General features: G+C 35.2%; 2 protein-coding genes across 3 annotated transcripts; one reads left to right on the top strand and one right to left on the bottom strand.

The window, feature by feature from the left end:
- The first annotated feature begins 2,023 nt into the window (after positions 1-2,023).
- Positions 2,024-10,472, top strand: LOC142621209 (protein disulfide-isomerase). 2 transcript variants are annotated; one of them, XM_075794527.1, is made up of 11 exons: positions 2,024-2,299; positions 3,444-3,474; positions 3,598-3,885; positions 3,990-4,178; positions 4,299-4,424; positions 5,266-5,403; positions 5,492-5,611; positions 5,865-5,982; positions 8,343-8,455; positions 9,423-9,652; positions 10,183-10,472. In XM_075794527.1, exons 1-10 carry the CDS (start codon positions 2,115-2,117, stop codon positions 9,645-9,647), a joined length of 1,533 nt encoding a protein of 510 aa, XP_075650642.1. In that variant the 5' UTR covers positions 2,024-2,114; the 3' UTR covers positions 9,648-9,652; positions 10,183-10,472. The 2 variants fall into 2 exon arrangements, with proteins under 2 accessions (XP_075650642.1, XP_075650643.1); XM_075794528.1 differs by having other exon boundaries at positions 2,067-2,299; positions 10,188-10,472.
- A 5,656-nt stretch (positions 10,473-16,128) lies between these two features.
- Positions 16,129-18,939, bottom strand: LOC142621045 (two-component response regulator ARR17-like). The gene is made up of 5 exons (XM_075794362.1): positions 18,620-18,939; positions 18,291-18,409; positions 17,581-17,658; positions 16,861-16,934; positions 16,129-16,529 (listed from the first exon to the last, which is right to left on the bottom strand). Exons 1-5 carry the CDS (start codon positions 18,828-18,830, stop codon positions 16,277-16,279), a joined length of 735 nt encoding a protein of 244 aa, XP_075650477.1. The 5' UTR covers positions 18,831-18,939; the 3' UTR covers positions 16,129-16,276.
- Between the last annotated feature and the right edge of the window lie 1,910 nt (positions 18,940-20,849).

A 20,849-nucleotide genomic window follows, 5' to 3' on the forward strand; every position in this document is an offset into this window, starting at 1 on the left:
ACCACACCTGCGCTGGTCCGTTAAGTGTAGTAGGGAAAGCTCTGCTTATAATCTCGTCCGGGACCCCTTAAAGGTGCATGGTCGTCTTGAAAGTAGCAATGTGATCACACGGGTCACGATTTCCATCATACAAATCCAAAGAAGGCATTTTGAATTTCGGAGGTAGGGGATGACTGTTGATGGAAGCCGTGAAAGGGGAGTCCGTTTGGTGAACTAAATCATCCACTGGGTTTGCTTGCCTCATGTTCTCCCTCATCTCATTCATGGCTTTTCTTATTTGGTCTATCTCTCTTTCCAAGTGTGGCACTCTTCTTGAAGCAGTATCCCTTGTTTGATTTTCGGACTCAACATTTTCTCCTCCACCTTCCTAACTCTGGGCTCGTCCTTCCATGTGCCCATCTTGGCGCTGCCTCCTAAGGTTGATCTCCCTGTTCAACTCTTGATTTTGACGAGTCAGTTCTGCCATAGCGGTAGCCATGGATTGTATATGTTGAATAGAAGGCGGTTGCATGATAGACGCTGACCTGCGATCGCGAAGGGGATTACTAGAAGCATCCCTACTTTCCTGGTGGCTTGGGCTGGTAGCCCTTGATCTTGTTCGAACCATTCAGCCTTTTGTCTGGGAAAGGCTAATCGTTGACAACAAAACAGATAATCGAACGAAAAGAACAGTGATGTTCCCATAGACGGCGCCAACTGATGATGCGAAGAAAATCAGTAGGCTGGATGCTTTGGACTTGAAAGGAATACGTGCTCTTTCGATGGCCTGGAAAAGAAAGAAAAGCGATCAAAGGTGACCGGGATTGCCGGCCAAGAACCCTCCGATGACAAAGTTAGTTTTCTATCTATATTTTCAGAGTTCCAACTTTTTGGGAAATATAAAACGTACATTTTTCTGGTCTGAATGAGTGTTTATATAGTGTCCTAGGAACAGTTATTGGGTTTGTAACCTCCCCTAGATCTGAGGAGGTGCAAGAGTTCAAGGATAACTTCCACAACCGTTTAGGAGTTATATTTTCTCATATAACGGTCACCAGAAGTTATGTGTATGTTACGGAGTGGTGACATGTACTCAGGAATTTCGAAGTGTAAAAGGCTCGTCCAGGGGTCCTCCTGTTGTATATACCTTGCTTCTAAAGGAGGTTGTTCATCTTATGGACGAACCCCTTCAGGACGGGGTTGACAGCTTTCCTAGGACGAGTAGATGCGGTTGTGCCATGGACGACCATGAACGTTAGCCTCGTCCTAGTGCTTTCTTTGGATGACTACTGGTGTGGATGATCATGGACGGTCCGGAGTATATTTTTCTTCATTCCTCATCAATCACCATAATAATTTCATAACAAAATATATAGCTACAAAGTGCAGGCAAAGTTGAAATAGTTGATGACCTCAGTTCCATTTTTAGAGAATTTCATAATTTATATGTATATATTAAATATTTTTTGAGATTAGTAAGAAATATTTATTAAATAATCCCCACCCCGGCCCACATAATCTTAATACTATTTGCAAGGAAATTAATACTAATTAATACCCTAGACAACCGTAGCCGTTTCTTGAGGTAAAAAATCATTTAACCAAAAAAAAGAAAAAAAAAATGAAAACCAAAGAAAAAGGTAAAAAATGAAAAGCTGAGAAATTGTGTACGCAAGAACAAGAAGACCAAAGGCGATGCAGAAGCGGTCAAATCGAAACATATCCTCGTCTTAAAAAGTCACACTTATCCGACGTGGCGAAATCTAAGTGGTCAAGCTTACTCAAACCTTAATACGCCTTTCAGTACTCTAAAAAACTCAGTTCCAAGATTTCGAAAACACACACTCTCTGTACTCTCCCAATCTCAAAACGACAGTTACCTAAACAGCATACGTGTGACGAGCTCTGACCAATAAAAACCCTCCACGTCGAAAATATACCACACTTGGAGCGAGTAGCTTCGTCACCAGAACTCAGCGCGAGTAGGAAATGAAAAAAAAAAAGCTCACGTGCGTGGCACTTCCCATGTTTGTCTCGCTCTCTCTCTCTACTCTTTTGCTGTGCCTTAAAAAACCCCCCCCAAATCTCTCACACTTTCTCAGCACAAACACACAGACATAGAGAATTTAGCAGCAATGGCGATTAGGGTTTCGATTTTCTTTTTTCTGTTTGCTTTGACGATCTTCGCTTCGTCGTCGTTTACTAGAATCAGCGCTGAAGAAGCGGAATCGAAGGAGTTTGTTCTCACCTTGGACCACACCAACTTCTCCGACATTGTTAGCAAGCAAGACTTCATCGTTGTTGAGTTCTACGCCCCATGGTATAATTACGATTCTTGTTTTTTCATAGATCTGCGTTGTACTTCTAATCTGTTCTAATTGTTTTCATCTTTATATTTGAATTCTCAATTGTGATTTGGAACATTTGTGAATCAATTTTTCAATTTGCTTTTGCTTTTGCATATGAATTTAAGACTTGTTTTTGTGAATTCAAGCTCAAGTTGACTACTTTTCCTGCATGTAGTGTTTAGATTAACGCATAAGATAATGAGAATTTTAACATTTGATTTAAATCGGAAAGTTTTTAAGATTTTTTTTTTTATATATACTTTTTGTCTTGATTATTTGTGACAATTTTAGATTGGAAATGTTAAGAAATTAGGGGAATTATAATTTCAAATTAAGAGTTGGTTTTTCTGAATTCAAGATCGAGTTGTCTTCTTTTTCTGCATGTAGTGTTTAGATTAATTTATTATATATATATATATATATATAAAGAGTTGAGGATTTTATTTTTATACATGCTTTTTGTCTGTATATCTGTTTTTAATATTTGGGTATATTTAAATAAAAGATATTGGATCTGAGATTGAATCTTGCCTTTACCAAAGTTAGTTACTATTATATAGATGATCACAGGTCCAATGGGCCCTTTATTGGACAAAAACTATAGATAGTTAATGCTTCCCAAGCGAATTCGAATTTGAAGTAAAAAAAAAAAAAGGTTTGGAATTCGAATTTATATATGAATATTTAATTTAATTCCATGGATTCGATATAGTAATTTGCTTTGGTGAAAATTGAATCAATTTTACCATGATAGCTATCATTGATTAGTTGGTATTATAGTAAAGTCAATTTTAGCGGGCTTTTGTGTATCAATTACAGGCCATTGGTGGGAAATGTCATGAGGATTCAATTTCCACTATTTTGTATGCAATGCCTATCTTAATTTGAAGCAATTTTTATGTAGAAGTTATATGCTTGAGTTTCCAATTTATGTGTTGTGTATAGCTAAATGTATACATGCAATGATTGAATTGGAAAAACAAAGTGGTAAAGAAATGTGCTTATAAGTTTGTACAGAAGGGTTGTAAATCCTTCTTCTCTTTCTTTGTCTGTGCCTGTTTGTTAGGTCTCTTTTTCAATTTTAATGTTTTACCTTTTTATTTCCTTTTCTTCTAGGTGTGGCCACTGTAAGAAGCTTGCTCCAGAGGTAATAAGTCCTTCTAAATTAGAGTGTTTAAATATGGTTTTATTCCACATTTTGGATAGTTTCTGAGGTGGTAACCTTGTTTTCGTTCATTTTGTTGACCACATAAATAACCTTCTTTTGTAGTATGAGAAAGCTGCATCTGTATTGAGCAGTCATGACCCTCCAATTACTCTAGCAAAAGTTGATGCCAATGAAGAAGTAAACAAAGAGCTTGCAACCGAATTTGAGGTTAAGGGTTTCCCCACAATTAAAATTTTAAGAAATGGAGGAAAGCATGCTCAAGAGTACAAAGGTCCGCGTGATGCAGATGGTATTGTTGCTTATTTGAAGAAACAAAGAGGCCCTGCATCTGCTGAAATAAAATCTGTGGAAGATGCTAGCAGTCTTATTGATGACAAGAAGATCTTCATTGTATGTGCTTGATGCTATGTGCTTTTTTTGTTTGTTTGTTTCCCCCCTCCCCCCCCCCCCCCCTAAATTGTAGTCTATAAACACATATTTACATATCCATACAGGTTGGTGTATTCCCAAAATTTTCTGGGGAGGAGTTTGAGAATTTCACAGCTCTTGCCGAAAAATTGCGCTCTGAGTACGAGTTTGGTCATACTTCAGATGCCAAATTCCTTCCACGTGGGGAATCATCAGTGACTGGGCCCATAGTTAGGCTGTTCAAGCCATTTGATGAACTTTTTGTTGATTTCCAGGTATCATAGATTTAATAAATTTCAGAACAGATGGTTTTATCTTTTTTATATGTTAATTGCAGGTTTAAAAAAAAAAAAAAAATTAAATACTAATTTGTTTTAATATGTACATGCATGCAGGACTTCCATGTGGATGCTTTAGAGAAGTTTGTTGAAGGATCCAGTTTGCCTGTTGTGACCGTCTTTAATAGCGATCCAAACAACCATCCCTTTGTTGTCAAATTCTTTAACAGTCCCAACGCTAAGGTATTTGATTAATCAAGTATATTTCCTTTGTCTACTAATTTGGTTTTGTACATGGTAAAGAACCCACTGTTGCTGCAACACACGACATTGTTGACTCAGTCCCTCTCTTTCTCTCTCTTTTATTAAATTTTTTAATTTTTAAGTAACAAATATCATTAAATGGGTAGAGGTTATGAACTCTCACCTTACGTGCATGAAAATATGTAGTGGGGATTGGTCTTATCTGATGGGATGAGTAACATCAGTAAGAAAGCACAAAAAAGAGACTCAAGTAAGACCCAAAATGAAGGCTCTTAACCTGGCTCCACAACATAGACTCTACAACAAGGATCAAGTCAAAAATCTTTATGAATTTGTCTATCCTTCCTTTCATATACATAAAAATAGTGCATAGTGACATTTGTCTCCATTCTCCCCAAACCTCAATATAGTTTTGGATTTTTTTTCTTCATTTTAGACACCTACTCTTAGGAAACCAATAGGAAGTACCACAAATGAAGGGGGTTGTTTTTTTATTTTTATCCCAGTGTGGGTTTTGCAACTCTCTCTCTCGCACATTAACTTTATATTTATTTCTTCAATGTTGTGTTTTGATATGTGTGGCAATCCTCTTCTCGCTTTGGGTTTGGGTTTGGATTTTCTCTAATTTTGGATTGTTGTAATGCTTGCTGGGTTATCATTTCACTGGGACATGCATTAATCTTGCAGGTCCGTTTTCTGCATTTTGTCTCTTTCAATAATTTATGTATAATTTCGCACTTATAAAAAAAGAGTATAATTTCTATTTTCTCCCGTAGATACTATTGATCATCTTCTAAATAGAAGTTTTGGAAATTGGTAGGCCATGTTGTTCTTGAACTTCAGCAATGAAGTTGCTGATCCCTTTCAATCAAAGTATCGCGAAGTTGCTGAGCAATTTAAAGGAGAAGGAATAAGCTTTCTGATTGGAGATCTGGATGCTAGTCAAGGTGCCTTCCAGGTTAGTATGTTTGCATCCTATGACTGGTTTTGGTTATTTACTCAGTATGTTCCTTTGATGTGGTAAATGTTTTGGTTTGTATGATCAGTATTTTGGACTTAGCGAAGATCAAGTGCCTCTAATCATCATCCAGAAGGATAATGGACAGAAATATTTGAAAGCAAACTTGGAGCCGGATCATATTGCACCTTGGGTGAAAGCATACAAGGTGATCCTTGCTTTTTTTTGTTTTTTTTTTCATGTAGGATACATGTAAAGCAAAAGTAGCTTTTAGGATGGACTATGTTCTTGATAACTTTATCCTTTTTCCAGTGATAGGATATTGTGGACATAGATTTCCTTTGTATTTTATTTTATTTTAGTTTTTTGGGTGTGTGCTTGTTTGTGGTAAAAATGTTTTGGGGGTGGGGGTGGGTTTGGAATCCATTTAATTCCATTCTGACTGAAGAACACAATTGCAGGATGGTGAAGTCCCGGCATATAAAAAGTCAGAGCCTATTCCTGAATCTAACAATGAGCCTGTGAAAGTGGTTGTTGCTGATACCCTGCAGGACATAGTTTTCAACTCTGGAAAGAATGGTGAGTAAAACTAACTTTATTCATGTCATGTATTGGTGTGTAAGTCTGCTTACTCTGTTGCTTTGATGTTTGGTGCGGCTAAGCATTCCTGTCCTTTAGTGCTGTACCTTTTTTTTTTTTTAATGTACAATTCTATTTCTTTTCTGTAAAATAGGATTATTCTGTAGTGGAGATATTTTAATTGAGGGAGCAACACATGCTGTCTTAACCTTGAACTGTGTGGACTAAGTACAGCTTTTGAATTTGGATTAGATAAGCATCCAACAATTAATGCCAATATTTTTTTGACCAAATTCCTCTGCCTCCTCCATTAAACAACGTTGGGAGGGTGCATGATATGTATTTACCTATAAAGAGAATTCCAAAAATTGCTCTATGCAGAGGTGTTTGTTTCCATCAATAGGATATATTTGTTCACTTGATCCTTATGGCATGTGGACAAAATCTCTAATTGGATCAATATAATATCTGATGCTTTCCAAATCATGCTATTTTAAACTGTGTTAAACATGGTGCTTTCTGTTGTCAACTTGTCATCAAAATGATTTATATTATTCTCCTTATTCTTTACACATCGCATTTGTAAAGACTTGTTGTATTTCTTGCTTCCGTCCTGTGATATGATTCCTAATCATGTTCTTCTCTGTCTCTGTGCGTTGGTTGGGGGAGGTGGGGTGGGGTAGGGTGGGGAGGGGAGCTACCATAAGTTTAGGAACTGTGAAGACATCTAAGTTTGCTGTAGTATAAAAGATTTTGTTTTTGACTAACCTTGGAAAAATGTCGGGGAAAGATCTGTGGAAAACATAATGATTTTGATATGTTGTCTATGGATGTCCTTGCATTGTTTTGTGAGTGAGTTAAAATTCTCCGTGAATGAAAAATTATATTCAAAATCTGCAATCAGTGAAAGCCCAATTTTAAGGTCATTTCCTCAATACTTAATTTGCACATAAATTGTCTGCCCCTATAAAATAGCTGTATTTTTTTTTTCTGCTTTTTTCTTCCTTCGTGATTTAAATTGGTGGATGAGGCCATGAAAGATTTATGATATCTACAGAACTTCGAGTTCAAATCTTCTATCCCACTTTTCCTACTCCATTCTATACTCCACCAATAAAAACTTGTCATGTGTTTACCTAATTAATTAAATACTACTATTGATTAATAACCGTAGCATTAATAAGTCAATAATGATAGTATTTAATTAATTAGATGAACACGTGGCAAGTTTTTATTAGTGGAGTATAGAGTGGAGCAGGAAAAAGTGGGACAGAAGATTTGGACTCCAGAACTTCTACTGGTTAGTTCTATTGTTGTGAAGTTATGATAATGGAGGATTTTGTTTAAAGAATTGAATTGCTTTAGGGTATGGGGACCAAGAAAAACTGATATATATACTACTAGGGGTGTCCACGGGTTGGTCGGGGTCGGATTAATGCCCAACCTGCAACCGACCTGCTTACATCAGGTGGACGGCTGAACAACCCGCCACCGACCGTAGACGACCTCGGGTCTAGTCAAATCGGACTCCGATGGATAATGGTTGGGTCGGTCGGCCTCATACTGAGTTACAATCACCGGATTTTTGCTGGATCGAAGCTCAAAATTAACACATCAAGCCCAAATTTGAGCGACAATCACAGATCTAAGCATAAATTGAAGCAAAAACATCACATGAAGCTCAAATTTGAGCGAAAAATTCATCTCTATCGCCGGAAGCACCAAATCTTTGCCGGATCGAAGCTCAAAGTCCCCACATCAAGCCCAGATTTGAGTGAAAATCACCGGATCTAAGCAAAAATCGAAGCAAAAACCATCACTTCAAGCTTAGATTTGAGCGAAAAATTCATCTCTATCGCCGGATATAAGTGAAAATCGAAGCGCAATCTTCATCTCACCGCTGGATCAAGCGTAGATCTAAGCAAAATCTTCATCTCTCCGCCGGATCTAAGGAAGAAAACCCAGATTTTCACCGGATCTAACCAAAAACTACCAAACGTTCACTGGAATATTGATGAATCTGAACGGATCTATGTAACTCCGGCCTTCTTTCATGGGTTTCCTCGGTTGGATCGGGTATATCGGGTTTTGAAGAAGAAAACCCGCCATCCGACCCCCATCAGTTGGTTTTTGGGGGTGGAGACCCGTCTCCGACCATCGTTGGCATCGGGTCGGCCGGTTTTCGGGTTGGCCCGGACGGTTTGGGTGGGTGGGTCAGTTTTCGGGTTCCCGTGGACACCCCTAATACATACACACACACATCAATTAATGTTCAGTACCTTATTTTATGCTTTGAATTATTTTTTTCTTGTGATTATTATGTGGAAATTATAGTTACATTTAAGTGTTTCACTTTGCAGTTCTCATAGAGTTTTATGCTCCTTGGTGTGGGCACTGCAAAAAGTTGGCTCCAATCCTGGATGAAGTTGCTGTCTCGTATGAAAATGATGCTGCTGTTATTATTGCAAAGCTTGTAAGCTCTATTTACTTGTTTGACTTTAGGAATACTGTTGTATGCATATTATAAGTCTTTGTTGTCTACACAATCTGTGCACAAATGTCCACTTAGATTTTTAAATTTTTTATAATTGTAAATTTACTATACTAGCGATGGTTGTATAACAAACTGGTCTATAATCTTTCTTGGCAAGACACAATATTAAGACTTCAAAAGTTAGGATTAACTGAACAAAAAAAAAAAATCCAAAATATAAGAAATGATAGAAAACATACATCAAAGCAGGGAAAGTATAACTGCTGAATAGTATGATTTAAGGGGGTCACCGCATCTGTTTTTATCAATTGCACACATAACAAAAGATTTATTCAGAACATTGTGTGTATTAAACTTCAGGATATTTAAACCTTTCTGCTCAATAATCATGCAAGGATTTAATATCTTCTTTTCTCCTTCAGTGTTAGTGGCATTCTGATCATTATTAAAATTGTTGGCCGAACTGATTTATATTCATTATGCATCTCCAGAATACAAGGAATCTGCGTTAGATTTGTAGTATCTTTTAAATTTGTAAAGAAAAATTTATTAGAAAATATTGGCCGAACTGATTTATATGCATTATACATCTCCAGCATACAAGGAATCTGCTTTAGATTTGTAGCATCTTTTAAATTTGTTAAGAAAAGTTTATTAGAAAATATTCAAAGTTTTAGCAAACTAGGCATGCAGCTATTCTGACCGATTCCTTGGTCTTAAATCAATACTTCTTTCATGAATTTGTATGGATGAGACTCAACCTGATATGTTTCCTCTGTTATCTGCTGTCATGGTTTATTTTTTTTTCTTACAGTAAGATTTTCTTTTACTGCTCAGTTGACAAACTCTGTAGAAATTAGTAATAATCTTTATAGAAATTAGTAATAATCTTTATATATGGTCGACTGTACAATATGTTTTGATACTATTTCCTGCCTCTTCCTAGGATGCAACTGCAAATGATATCCCAAGTGATACCTTTGATGTCAAAGGTTACCCAACTTTGTACTTCAAGTCTGCAAATGGAGACCTGTTGCAGTATGATGGTGATAGGACCAAGGAAGGCATCATAGAATACATTGAAAAGAATCGGGATAAAACTACCTCACAAGACAAAACTACTTCAGAAGACAAAACCACCTCACAAGATGCATCAAAAGATGAGCTCTAAAGAAGGTAATTTGTAGCTGTGGATCTTGAACCTACAATCTCACTGTCCATCTTGCTCTTACAAGGAGTAAGGAGGTGCCATTTGAGCTATAGTGCTATTGGCATTTTTTCTTTATTCTTATTATCAATTCTCCTTTTTGTGGCTCCTCTTAAGAGTCTGGCCTCAAGAATTTATATTTTAAAAAAATGGGTAAAATGAAGAATGGGGGTGTGACCGTGTTGCATAGATATAATGCAAGAATTACTAGGTCTAATATGATAAAGGATTAGATTCTTGGGCTGGTTTTGGAGGATTTATCTGTTACAACTTACAATAGATGCTCATGTTTGCCATTAATTATTGGAGATGCTTATTTATTTATTTATTTTAATTTTTTTTTCATGCTTAGTAATTCAAAAATTGAGAGAAATGGATGAGGCCGTACCTCAAAATGAATTTTATTTAATCTTGAAGATGATAAGATGTATTACCTGGCTGATCATAATTTAGTCTGATCCTCTCTTAATGGAATTTATTGATGTTTTCTCTCATGCAGGACAGCTTATTAGAGTCAAGAGGATAGAGACATACACAGTTGCACATTTATCGTGTATAATGGCTCTATACAAAAATGGTAGCATGATTCCAATGCCTGATCTCCCCTCCCTGCCAGTTACTCTTCTTCTATGACTCTAAAATTCTGTTTCTATGAATAAAATGGGAGTTATCTTTAGTAGTCTGTAGCTTGTAGTAGCTTTGGGAGCATAGTTTACAGTGTAACAGTTTTGTGGCTGTAGAAACACCTTTCATCAAAGTTATAAATTAAGCGGGAACAGTTTAATTTCAGATGCCAATAGTTCAAAATTGCTTGTGTAACGTTGGAATCTTCTTCTTCTTTTCTTTCATTTTCATTTTTTTTCATGATCTTGTTGGAATTACTGCTTTAAATGATGCTCTAAATGATTGTGAGAAAATTATTAAGTACTTCCAAAGTATTATAAATGCGTACCTTTTCTTTTCATATGAATAGTGGGTCTCACCATGAATTTAATTAGTGAGACTTACCATTCATGTAAGATGAGGGAGTATGCATTTACGGTACTCCGAGATTACACAATAATTTCTCATGATTGTAGAGTTCTGAAAATGGAGGTTCACTGAAGGAGTCGATTTCCATATATAAAGTTTCAAGTTGATCAACAGTTAAATCTTATTCGAGTAACACCACTGTGCAACCTTGGTTTGTTGGTTATTCAACAAGTATAAGTGTCTGTGAATGTGAGGGAAAATGGCTAAGGTTCGAGTTTTTAGGAGGGAACTTCATACACATTTACACTTAAGGCTATAGCAGAATTTTTATCTTGTATAAAAAAAAATCTCATTTCAGTACAACTAATCTTCCCTGGTAAGAAATTCCTTCAAGAGTCAAAAGACTTTAATATCATTACTTTGAGCACATCCTAATGAGATTGAGATGTGCATCTTAGCATCTCTACTAGTACAAATCATTTATAAGGGTCATCTACTTATCTCTACCAAAAAAAGATCATTTATTAGGGTCGGGTTGGGTAACGAGTATTTAGCAGTGGATTAAGGCTGAGTTTTTTTATTTTTAGTTTGTGTTTATGGATGTAGTTGCACATGGGTTAATTAAAAGAAATATTTAGGGCTGTCCACAGGTTGGTTTGGGTCAGGTTTGTGCCCAACTCGGAATTGACCTGCCGAAATCGGGTGGCAAAACATGAACCCGCCATCAACCGCCGGAGTAATCAGATCGGGCGGATCAAACCATTAATAGGTAGCGGGCGAGTCGGTCGGAGTCACAGATCTGAGAAGACGGCGAGAAAAACTTAGATCCAACGAAAGTCTCATTGGATTTTATGATATTTCGCTAGATCCGGTGAAAATCTCACCAAATTCGATGAGATTTCACCAGATTTGATCAAAATCTCACCAGATCTAAGTGAAATATCGCTGGAATTTGGGTTTTTTCGCCGGGATCTGGAAAACTTTGACCATAATCTAGGTTTTTTTCACTAGAAATTGGAATTTTTCGTTAGACTCTATGTTTCTTCGGTCAGTTCGGATTTTTTGGGTTTTAGGGGAGGAAAACCAAGACCAACTTGCCAGAATCGGTTTCTGGGGTTGAAGATCTGCCATCAACCGCCGGAGTAGTCGAGTTGGATCGGATCTGGTCGGTTTCCTCGGGTGGGTTGGGTCTCGGATCATTCTAGATAGCCCTAGAAATATTGCTATCCAATTCAATGAGACCTAGTTGATAATAGATATACGTTTATTTGCTTTTGTTACTATCAATGCAACAGGACACAATTAGGAATGGTTGTTTTGCTCTGTCTTGCTTGACTTGCCCTTCCCCTCACGCGAGTTTTCTTTACCCTACAAAGGAAGGTGGTAAAGCCGGGTGATGGGTTTAGACTTTTTAGACTTGCCTCACCTCGCCCTGTCCCTACATTGATAAAGGTTATAATTGTAAATTTTTTATAATTTTTTTTTTTAGCTCAAAACGATAGAAAAGTTTTATTAGAAACTAATGAAAGAGTACAAGTAAAAAGTAGTTAAAAACTAGCATCGGGAGGAACACCAACTACCTGTAGTGATGTCCCCAAAAACTAGGTCCCAAAGACCGAAAGTACAATGAGAAAAGGAAGTCTCTATAAACTCTGCATAGCCATTAAACTTTGATATTCCTCCAATAAGCCATGAGTGCTCTTGAAAATAAACTTCGGGTGAACCTAGACCAGCTTAAAATAATACCTATTCTTGCATTCCAGATTGCCCAAGCTGTGGTTGCCCATTTCTCCAATTCAACAGAATTAAGGGGCTGTTTGGTTTTTAAAAAACCATCACTCATCACTCCTTACTCAATTTTCATCACTCATCACTTATCACTGAAAATACCACAACTTCCTAAGGTGGCATGTTTGATACTTGTTTCCAATTTTGATAACTCAAAAAATTTTACTTTTTGTGGGACCCATAGATTGACTTGGTGTAGCTTTTACTTTTTTTTTTTTCCCCTTCAACCCCCAATACCCAAACTCACCGAACCTAGTGAAAAGGAATGGAAAAAGAAAAAAAAAAAAGAAACCAAACCCAGAAACCCAATGTGAAAAGGAAAGAAAAGAAGAAAAAAGAAAAAAGAAGAAGAGAAGAATAGAGAAATCAACCCAGACCTAGCGTGAAAGAAAAGAAAAAAAAAGAAACCAAACCCAGAAACCTAATGTGAAAAGGAAAGAAAAGAAGAAAAAAAAAAAAAAAAAAAGACCAGACCTAGCGTGAAAGGGAAAAAGAAGAAGAAGAAGAAGAAGAAGAAGACTAGACCCAATGTGAAAGGAAAAAAGAAGAAGACCAGATCGGATTTGACTACTCTCTGACTGTGGGTCCCTCAAATATGTGTGTATTTACCAAAATGTCATCATAACTCTATTTTCATAACTCAAAAACATCTAAAAGTTGTTTTCAGTTTCCATAACTCATCACTCAAAAATTAGAGAATTGAGTAATGGAAACAAAAACTGAAAACAAATCCAAACAAACCAAACAACTATGAGACCCACCAGTTTTGAGTTACGGGTGATGAAAACAGAATGATGAGTGATGAAAAACACTAAATCAAAACAGCTCCTAAGCTTCTGTTGCACCTGTTGCATCTGTTGCAAAGGAGGAAGAAATCGCTAGACTCATTCTTGCACTTCTGGATCCTGCCTTTAAATAGAGCCCAAACATTACTCACAAATGGACACTCCCATAGCACATGGCTAGTTGTCTTGAGGTGCTGGCAGTACAGCTCACAGATCGCTTCAACCCTGACTTGTTCTTGTGCAAATTCTCCCATGTGGTCAAGCATCCTAAACAGGCCCTCCATAGGAATGTACAGACTTTTGGTGGCACATTAAGCTTTCATATTTTCCCCCAGGTGGAACCGTGGGCTTGCATCGATGAGTGTTCAGCATGATTAGGGTGCTTTAAGCAGAGAGCCACTTGATAAGCTGTTTTGACTGATAAATTTTCTGCTCCATTCTCCTTCCAAATCAGCTTGTCTTGTGAATTTTGGTGTTTGAGGGGCAAAGTCAGTATCGCCTCACATGTTTGACGATCAAAAGTAGCAAAGAACTTTCCCCTATCCCATTGTCGAGTGTCCTCATATATTAAGTCATAAACTCTCATATCCATTGATGGTGCATTCAAGAAGACCGGAGAACGGGTAGCCAAGAATAAATTGCTACTAATATCTTTCGGCCATCTCCAATTTTCCACCTTGAACTGGCATGAATGATGTCTCTAGCAGCTAGTAGGGAACACCACACAAATGATAGATTACTCCCCAGTTCAACATCCAAGAAAGAGCTATTCAGAAAAAAACCTTGCTTTGTACACCTTGTAAAATTTTCACACTCTAAAATCCTATTATTTAAACAAATATATCAATATTAGCTTATTTTATGCTACCCAACGTGGCTCTCTACCTCTATTTTGTTATTTTTTATACTATGAAATTTTTTTTTGTGATATTTATTAAACACTTGGATAATATTCTTTAGTTTTTGTTAAAAATTAGTTTGATTTGATGGGATAAATTTGATTGTAATTTCAAGTATATTTTTATTAATATAACATGTTTTATTAAAAAAAAATTGTAATAGTTGTGAGAAAAATTAACAAAAAGTAGAGTTTTACGGGATAGGGCGGAGTTCTGCGGGGTCCCAAAAGGTGGAGATAAGCAAGAAACTTTTTCCTGTTATACGGGGCGAGGATAGGGCAAGACAAAACTATGCGGGCGGGGGTGAAAACTTCATCCTTCGACCCCACCCCTCTTCATTGCCATCCCTAGACACAATTGATTCCTCAATCTAGGAGTGTGAGAACTTTTTAACAAAGGTCAAAGTTTCTCTAGTTCAGAGATAATTCCTTTAAACTCATCCTATATATTTTTTTTATTGAATTTGAAAATGGAAAATCTAACCATTAAATTGTATGTCCTTTATGTTATAACACATCAAATTTCGTTCAAATCATGTGTTGTTTACCATTTGATTAATAAACTTATTTTTTATACACAATATTTTATCACAAAAACTTAAAATTTAAACATGTTATTGATGACATAGCTATTCATCTTTAATCTTTAATCTTTTTAAAATTTTGCAAGCAGGGAGACATTCAATAAAAAGATATAGTAGGAGTTTGAATAGTTTCTCTTCAAGCTAATTTGAAGAGAAACATTTTCCTTTAACAAAATCCCATTTATAATAGAACTTTGTTAATGAATAATTAACTAATATATATTATTTTTTGAAAAGTGTGCGCTACAGCTTATAATTGAGCATTTATTTAAAAAAAAAAAAAATTTTAACTTGTGCTCTTAGAGCACTTGTTAACATGTTCCTATATAATATACATTTGGAATTTACTATAGTGGCTTTTCAACTAATTCGGTAATTTTATCATTCTAAATGAATTTGACAAGCTAGATTATGTTATCAAGAGTTATTTGTTACTTTCAAAGCAAAGGACTTATTCTTCATTCTCTTATATAATTGTGAGTTTTTTCGTGAATTTAATTGGCATGATGATTAACTTATTATCATGTGAGAAATAATGATTACCATGACTCATTGTGTGAAACGGGAGTATTATGTAAACCAGAATAATTCCTATTCGTATGAATGTCGACATAGTTAGGGGTGGCAAAATTGGACACGACCCGTGAACCGGACACGACACGACACGAAATTAGCAGGTTATAGGTTGAGGCTTAATGGGTTCGTGTTATATTCGGGTTGACACGACGAACCCGTTTGATAAACAGGTTGGGTTAGGGTTCAACTTATGAAACCCATTTGACCCGTCTGACCCGTTTAATTAAATGAAACTTTATCAATATACCATTCAAACTATAGGTATATAAACTTATTAGTTGTTGTAGTTTATTTTCTTTGACGTATCGTGATTGATTATTCATGATTTTGAGATATGTTTTAGTTTTGAATGATTATTTGTGATATAATTACTCATTAGTTCTGAATTTTATATTTAAAATATTATTTCCTTGTTTTTCCATAAATGTTTTTCTTCATTTTGATAAAATCAGATAAACAGGTCGACACGACTGACTCGTTTAATAAATGGGTCGTGTTAGGGTTGAGGAATCTTGACCCGTTTAATAAACATGTCGAGTTAGTATTGACCTGTATAGTCGGATACGTATAAGTTGACACGACACAAACCCGATACGCGAACACGAATTACCACTCAGACATAGCTGACTATTATGTGTAGTATGTATGTTTACTCGAAAAACGGAAAAAGCTTTGTGCACTTTTTCACGTTTTCATCTTTGTAAAACATTGGGTATTTTTTTATCCTCGTTCTTTCCATTATTTTCTAATGGGTTATGTTTAGTGCAGACTAAGTCACAGTATTGCAAAAAAAAGTTAGTGCGTACTTTGTGTCTCATAGTGTGTGTGAAACTCTTCTTTAATTATTGAGCTCAACCCAAACCACCTCTTGTATATAAACTGCTTAACTGTAAGGAATGAAAATTCTTGGCTACAAAAACTTACTAAAACATATATTCCTTCATCATATATATATATATGCACCACCCATTACTTGTGCTACTGTAGTATTTACACCACAGCTAATTCCTTCGGTTTAGGTCTTCTCTCTGATGGCTCTGGAGACATTGCTATCCTCTTGCTTATAACGTTGTTGTTCATCTTGACAACGTTGTCATTATTATTATTATTACCAGTGTCAGTGGAACACTTGGTGTCCTTATTATAATGTACTAAAGATTTCAGAAGGTGAGGCTGAAGGTTCTTCAAGTCTGATAGCTTTAGAGGCTTCAGAAGGAATTCCTCTGCCCCTTCTTGCAAGCACCTGTCAAGTCAATCATAGATAGTTACATATCTAGTCAAGGTCCTAAATATGTCCAAGAAATGAGATATGAACCTTATGATAAAAAAAAAAGAAATGAGATACGAACCCTTCATTCAAAGAAATGACAATAACTACGAAACAAATTTTTTCCACACAATAATTGTATGTTTGTGACTGATATTAATAAAAAATAATGTTAGTAATGACCCATATATGCAAATAAAGTTGATCTATTTTATAACTTTGTCACCTAGCATTTGTGAAGAAAATTTGTCCCAAATATTTCGGAAATTATAAAGATAAATATGTATGAAAAGAGTGAGAAACTTACATGCTTATTCTAGAGGGTACGTTCTCTGATGAGATGACCACTACTGGTATGTCTTTCCAAGAAGATGAAGATCCCTGCATGTGTAGGCAAGACTTTTGCTTTAGCCACCCAATAAAATACTAAAGAAAAGTAAGACAAATAAAGATTTTGTAAGATCTTTTGGATTTTAATAAAAATTTATTTTTACTACTATTTATTTGACTTCTCAGAGTGAAATGAACCAATTATGTTAAGTGTGTGCTTTCAAAAATCCCAACTAAACGCAATTATTCAAACAAATAAGTGTCATTATTCATATTACAGTGCAAAATCTGAGATTGACATAAAAAGTTGCGAAAAAATAAATCTTCTCCATTTCATTGGAAAACGAAGACATTCATAATTCATATATTAAAATTAAAAATTAAAAAATATATAAAGTAAGTGACATGTCATTTATATAGCCGTTTTTTTTAGGCATATGTCCTTATCTCTAAGCATGGTTTGTATGTAGAGCTGAATAATTTCCATAAATTGTAGTGACCTCTTTTTTGAAAAAGAATTCAACATTTCCTTTACTAGTAAGTAGAAACACACGTTTTTCTCTCAAATCCACTCTCTTTGGTCAAGTTGTGAATTAACTTTTCCAAAAGTTCACTAATTATTGTGAGCTAGGCATGCATGTAGATTAGTCTAAAGAAGGAATCATGAAGATAGTGGTGACTGGTGATAGTGGCTAACCTTGACTGTTTTTAGCAAATCATAGCCGCTCATCCCGGGCATTGAGTAGTCTGTAATGATCAAGTTTATTTTCAACCCCTGCATTGTTCAAAATATATTATGTTATTATTGGTAGATTACAGGGAAAATTCAAGGGTCTCAGCAATGACAATTCAAAGGGGGGCCAAGATTTCATAATAATTGAAAATAAAAGAAAAAGACAAAGATGAGCAATAGCCATCAAAGGGACCAAGAATTATGTGGCAGTTTAAGAATCCAAAATAGATCAGAAGGGGAGAAGAGATTAGCATTAAGAAGAAACAGTTCGTTAAGGGAGTGACAAAACCTTTAGATGAAACACATAGACAGTGTCATTGTTTGCTTAGGCTCTTAATAATTAAGGTGTAACGGCATTTCAACACTTTTGACTTTACATATATCTGCTGCTGTTTTGATAGGCTCATATTCTTAAAATACGTCAAAGATTAAAGGGAATATTATGTTTAACGTATATATAAAGTTAGTTTTCTTGGTCTAATTCCAAACGGTAGCTTTAATTTTCTACAGACACAAACTAATGGTTAAAACTCTTCAGTCTCACTATAGAATAAATGGGTTTCTGCATTGAAAAAAATAAAAATAAAAAAGCACTAGAATCATGCAAAAATGGTTCAATTAAATTTTACCAGCTCAAATAGTATTGCTAGAAAATTAAAAGCAAATTTTCTCACCTCTTGTTGTGGTGATTGGGAAGAAGATAATGAAGCTGTAGAGTCAGCCGAGTTACTCTGGTAGGTATCAAGCTGGTTCAAATATTCAAGAGCTTTATCCCCAGATTCCACACAAGTCACTGCTACAACAACCATTACAAGAATAATTAATACTAATATTCATGAACTACGAATAAATAGATCGAATATAATCTCTATATTATCAGACCACACATCCCATAATTAAAAACCAAAACTGTGTTTGCATCTAAATTTTCTAAACTAAAACATTTGTGCAGGTTGATCAGTAGGGTTGTAGTTATAGATAATTATATATACAGACACAGTACCTTTGCATGCACACTCTCTGAGAAGCCTCTCCAAGAGCTTCCTCTCAAAGGGACTATCATCAACTGCTAGCACATGAAAATGCTGTTGTTCCATTTGTTGTTGGGTGTCTGCAACATCTGACTGTAGCTCCATTTGGATATGCATGAGAGAGAGAGAGAGAGAGAGAGAGGTAAGAGGAATGAGAAGTGTGAGTGTGTGTTTTTGTTTCATAGGTTTAATTATAAGTAGGTGAGGTAAGGTGAGAAGCAAGAGTCCTTTGCAAGTGTCTGGCTAGGTCCTAGGTGTGCTTTTCATGCTGGATCTCTTCCTAGATTCTCTACACCGCGTTGGTACAACCACCACTCATCTCTCTATCTCTTTCTTCTTTCTTTTTTCCTTTGTCTTCATTTTGTTTGATTGCGTGGAAATTCATAATATATCTATAATGCCCATTTGGTCATCATGATACTAGAAATTTTGGATTTTGTTTTTTATTGTATTCTGTTGTGTTAAAGACTTTGAAAAAGGTTGTGTAATTAAATTGAAAATTAAACACTATTTTTTTTTTTTTTTTCAGTAGTCACTTTACAAATATAAATATTTATAGAGTATGGGGTAAGGGTCGGGTTTAAATCTTAAAAAAAAATTTCAGACACATTACACTTAAATTAAGCTAGAATATAAATTTTACTTTATATATATAAAGAAAAAACTGATCATTAAATTATATGAAAAAAAGTGGTATTCTCTTTCTCTCTTTTTCCTTTTTTGAATTTTAAAATTCACCTTGCCTTGCATGTTGGATTAAAAAATTATTTGTTACAGCTCAAAATATATCCTATTGCTTTCTCCTATCCTTAACGTCATCAGCCTAGGAGTTTATATAGGCGATGTAGGATGTGACCCCTGATTAAGAAGCAGCATGTGCATGTTTTTTGTATGAAAGAATTTTTGATTTTCCCTAGTATATAAATGTTGATTCACCTTACTCCCAAAAAAAAAATAAGAAATTTTTTTAATAAGGCATAAAATAAAAATAATTAATAATGTAAATTAGAAGAAAAAAGATGGAGAATGGGTATAGTATATTAATTAGAATGTGGTACTCAGCAAACTCGTCTATAAGCTCATCAATGTCTAGCTTGAATGGAGAGATCCATTTGCATTCGATATTTCTCAAAATTTGAGTTTTGAAAAAAATGCTGCAAAAATTTGGTTTGAAAGGTAGTACACTAGAAGAAATGAAATAATAATGATTTTTTTTAGAACAAATTTATATAAACTAGCTGTTAAATTACTGATTGTCCTAAAAATTTAAGCTATTAGAAAATTGTGAATTTAATCACTTAACCATAAGTTTAACACTTCTCCTCATTTGTGAGCCTAAACTTTATCTTAAGTGGGGGTCCAACAAGTGGGAATTTAACATTTTAAATGAGAGGTAGAATAAAACCAGGGATCGAACTCAAGATCTTCTGCTCTGATACCATGTTAAATTACCTATTGTCTAAAAAGCTTAAATTATTAGGAAATGATTAATTTAATCACTTAACTATAAGTCTAACACTAGCGAAGCAAACAAACTATAAACACAAAACTTAATTACACACACACACACAGTCTGGAAATTAAGATGTATTGCTAAACTGGATTAGATTATAGCAAACATGGTTAGTTTTAAACAGTACCGTTTAGTTGAACAGATAAACTGAATGTGCCTAGCTGTGAGAGAGACTTCAATAATAATATATAGTCTCATCTTTTGCAATATACATCCTAAACTATGATATATGATATTGGAAGCTGGGGCTCTTACTGTTAAGAAATGAAACTTTGTTCGATTTGTTTTTTGTATGGTAATATATACATGCTGACATCAAGGGTATTGGTTTTTCTTCTTCTTCTTTGTTTTTCCTGAATTTTTATGGGTAGTTTTCTACTACCATGTTTTGCAAGTGTCACATTGAGGTTGCTCAACAAGTTGCCTAAACTTCAAAATTTGGGATCAACACCTTAATTTGATATTAATTTTTAACGTGCATTCTAACATTTATATTAGTGGCAAAATTAATACTAGTTTAATAGATAAGTATCTGCTAATTTACATGAACGTTTGCAATATACACCTTAAATTGTGAAAGAATAATTCGCTCTGTGCACTACTTATTTGGACTCTAATTTGGGCGGTGAGCTCCACTTAGCTTAACTAGTAAAATTTCTGATGGTTGTATAAGATTCAATCCTCACCTA

This window comes from Castanea sativa, chromosome 12 (assembly GCF_040712315.1).
Source record: "Castanea sativa cultivar Marrone di Chiusa Pesio chromosome 12, ASM4071231v1".
Taxonomy (NCBI): domain Eukaryota; kingdom Viridiplantae; phylum Streptophyta; class Magnoliopsida; order Fagales; family Fagaceae; genus Castanea; species Castanea sativa.